The sequence below is a fragment of the Poecilia latipinna genome, unplaced genomic scaffold (genome assembly GCF_001443285.1).
Source record: "Poecilia latipinna isolate Pla-1442-1.1 unplaced genomic scaffold, P_latipinna-1.0 Scaffold26, whole genome shotgun sequence".
NCBI lineage: Eukaryota > Metazoa > Chordata > Actinopteri > Cyprinodontiformes > Poeciliidae > Poecilia > Poecilia latipinna.
In genome coordinates, this window is record NW_015112642.1 from 392,058 (window position 1) to 393,831 (window position 1,774).

Here is a 1,774-nt window from a genome sequence, read left to right on the forward strand (position 1 = left end):
CCAAATTTTTTTTTTTTTTAAAACCTTAAATTTTTAAAATTTTTTTTTTTTTTTTTTTTTTTTTTTTTGTAGAAAATATCTGAAATTAATCTAAAAATGTCAGAGTTTCTTTGAGCAAATTTTGACTTTTTCAACTCAGCATTTCTAATATTTATGTCAACATTTCTGGATTTTTCTCCTTTTTTTTTGGCAGATATTTACTTTTCCTTTCTGTTTTTCTGTCTGTAATGATCCTAATATGCTGCCATATGTTTGCTACTTTCTGATAACATTTATGCAATAAATAATCGTTAGATGTGGTGACTCCTGGGCTAAACTTTTTAACTTTTCCTTTCAATCTCTTGTGCCACCCCATGATGAAATGCCACCCTGGGCAGTGTGCCATAATCTGGTTTTATTGTCAGGAAACTTATTTTAATAGACAAATAATTTCTCTCCTTTCCCCCATCAGTTCGACTTGGAGACGATCAAAGACATGTACCTGGAGAAGTACGACGTGTCTCTGAAGGACGCCATCCGGGACGAGTGCAGCGGCGACTTCAAGCGCCTCCTGCTGGCCATTTGCCACTAGCAGCTGCAGGAGTTTCCATCTAGCCGACTGAAACTCCTCAGTCTCTGCTATTATAATTAATCTCCCTTATACCAGGATCCATTTTTAGCTCTTAACATTTAGAACAACACTAAGATTTCTGTGTTTGTAGTAAAAGTGAAACCCCGCTGATGTCACAGTGATGTCATAAATCACCTCTTCACTGCTGCTACCACTTATGCAATCACGTCATCTGGAATGAAGTTTCTGTTTCTTCTTGAAGGTTTTGACTGTTAATGAAGGAACTATCATGAAAGAAACAATGAAGTCACTTTTGAAATGATCATAATTTGCTTTATGTTGCGTTTTTTTTTCTATCTTGAACTACAACACTGCAAAAACACAAAATCTTACCAAGTCATTTTAGTCTAGTTTCTACTGCAAATATCTTAGTACACTTAAAATAAGACAAAACTAATTTACAACCAAATGTTTAAAAAGATTTAGGACTTTGATTTAAGTAAATAATTTCTTTAATATTGTCGAAAAAGTACTAGTTCTACTGGTAGATAATTTTACTTATAACAAGACATTTTTTTATGTTATAAATGAACTAATCTGCCATTATTTACTGAAAATAAGCTCCTAATTTTACAGAAAACTTACTTGTAAATTAGTTTGTCTTATTTCAACTGCACTAAGATAGTTGCACTATAAACTAGACTAAAATTACTTGGTAAGATTTTGTGCTTTTGCAAAGCAGGCCTTGACAAATCCAAGTACATTTCACCTGATTAAAACCTTGTTTTGTATTTTCTTACTAACAGAGATTAATATACTTACAGGGCCAGTGCAGACGTTATACTGTATTAACTGTTTAGATTATCTGAATTTTAACACGGAGATAATCTGATGTTTTATTTTATTTGTGTCAATTTATGGCAGCTTAAATTTCAACATTAATAGACACAATAAATACTGACAACATAAACACTTTGTAGCCAAAGAGTTTTAGCCTAATAAAGTTTACTGTATAATCATTCTTTTTGGGTTTCTTTTATTTCTTAGTCCAGATTTCACAATTTTTACCAGCTTGACTGCTTTTTAAAGCATCTCTATAATCATAATATAATCGAAAAGTTAATTTGTTCAATTCAAAAACACACAGGTGTTCATTTCTGGCCTTTATTTGTGTTCATTTTGGTGATTATGGTTCATAAAATGCACACTGACAATAAAACAGAT

At 31.8% G+C, this 1,774-nt stretch overlaps 1 protein-coding gene across 1 annotated transcript in view; it reads left to right on the top strand.

The window, feature by feature from the left end:
- The window catches only part of anxa13 (annexin A13), an 11,360-nt gene extending 10,482 nt beyond the window's left edge, over nt 1-878 (top strand). The window contains exon 11 of the mRNA XM_015038336.1: nt 452-878. Coding sequence (XP_014893822.1) covers nt 452-571 — 120 coding nt within the window. The 3' untranslated portion in view covers nt 572-878. The remainder of the gene's footprint in view (nt 1-451) is intronic.
- The last annotated feature ends 896 nt before the right edge of the window (nt 879-1,774 follow it).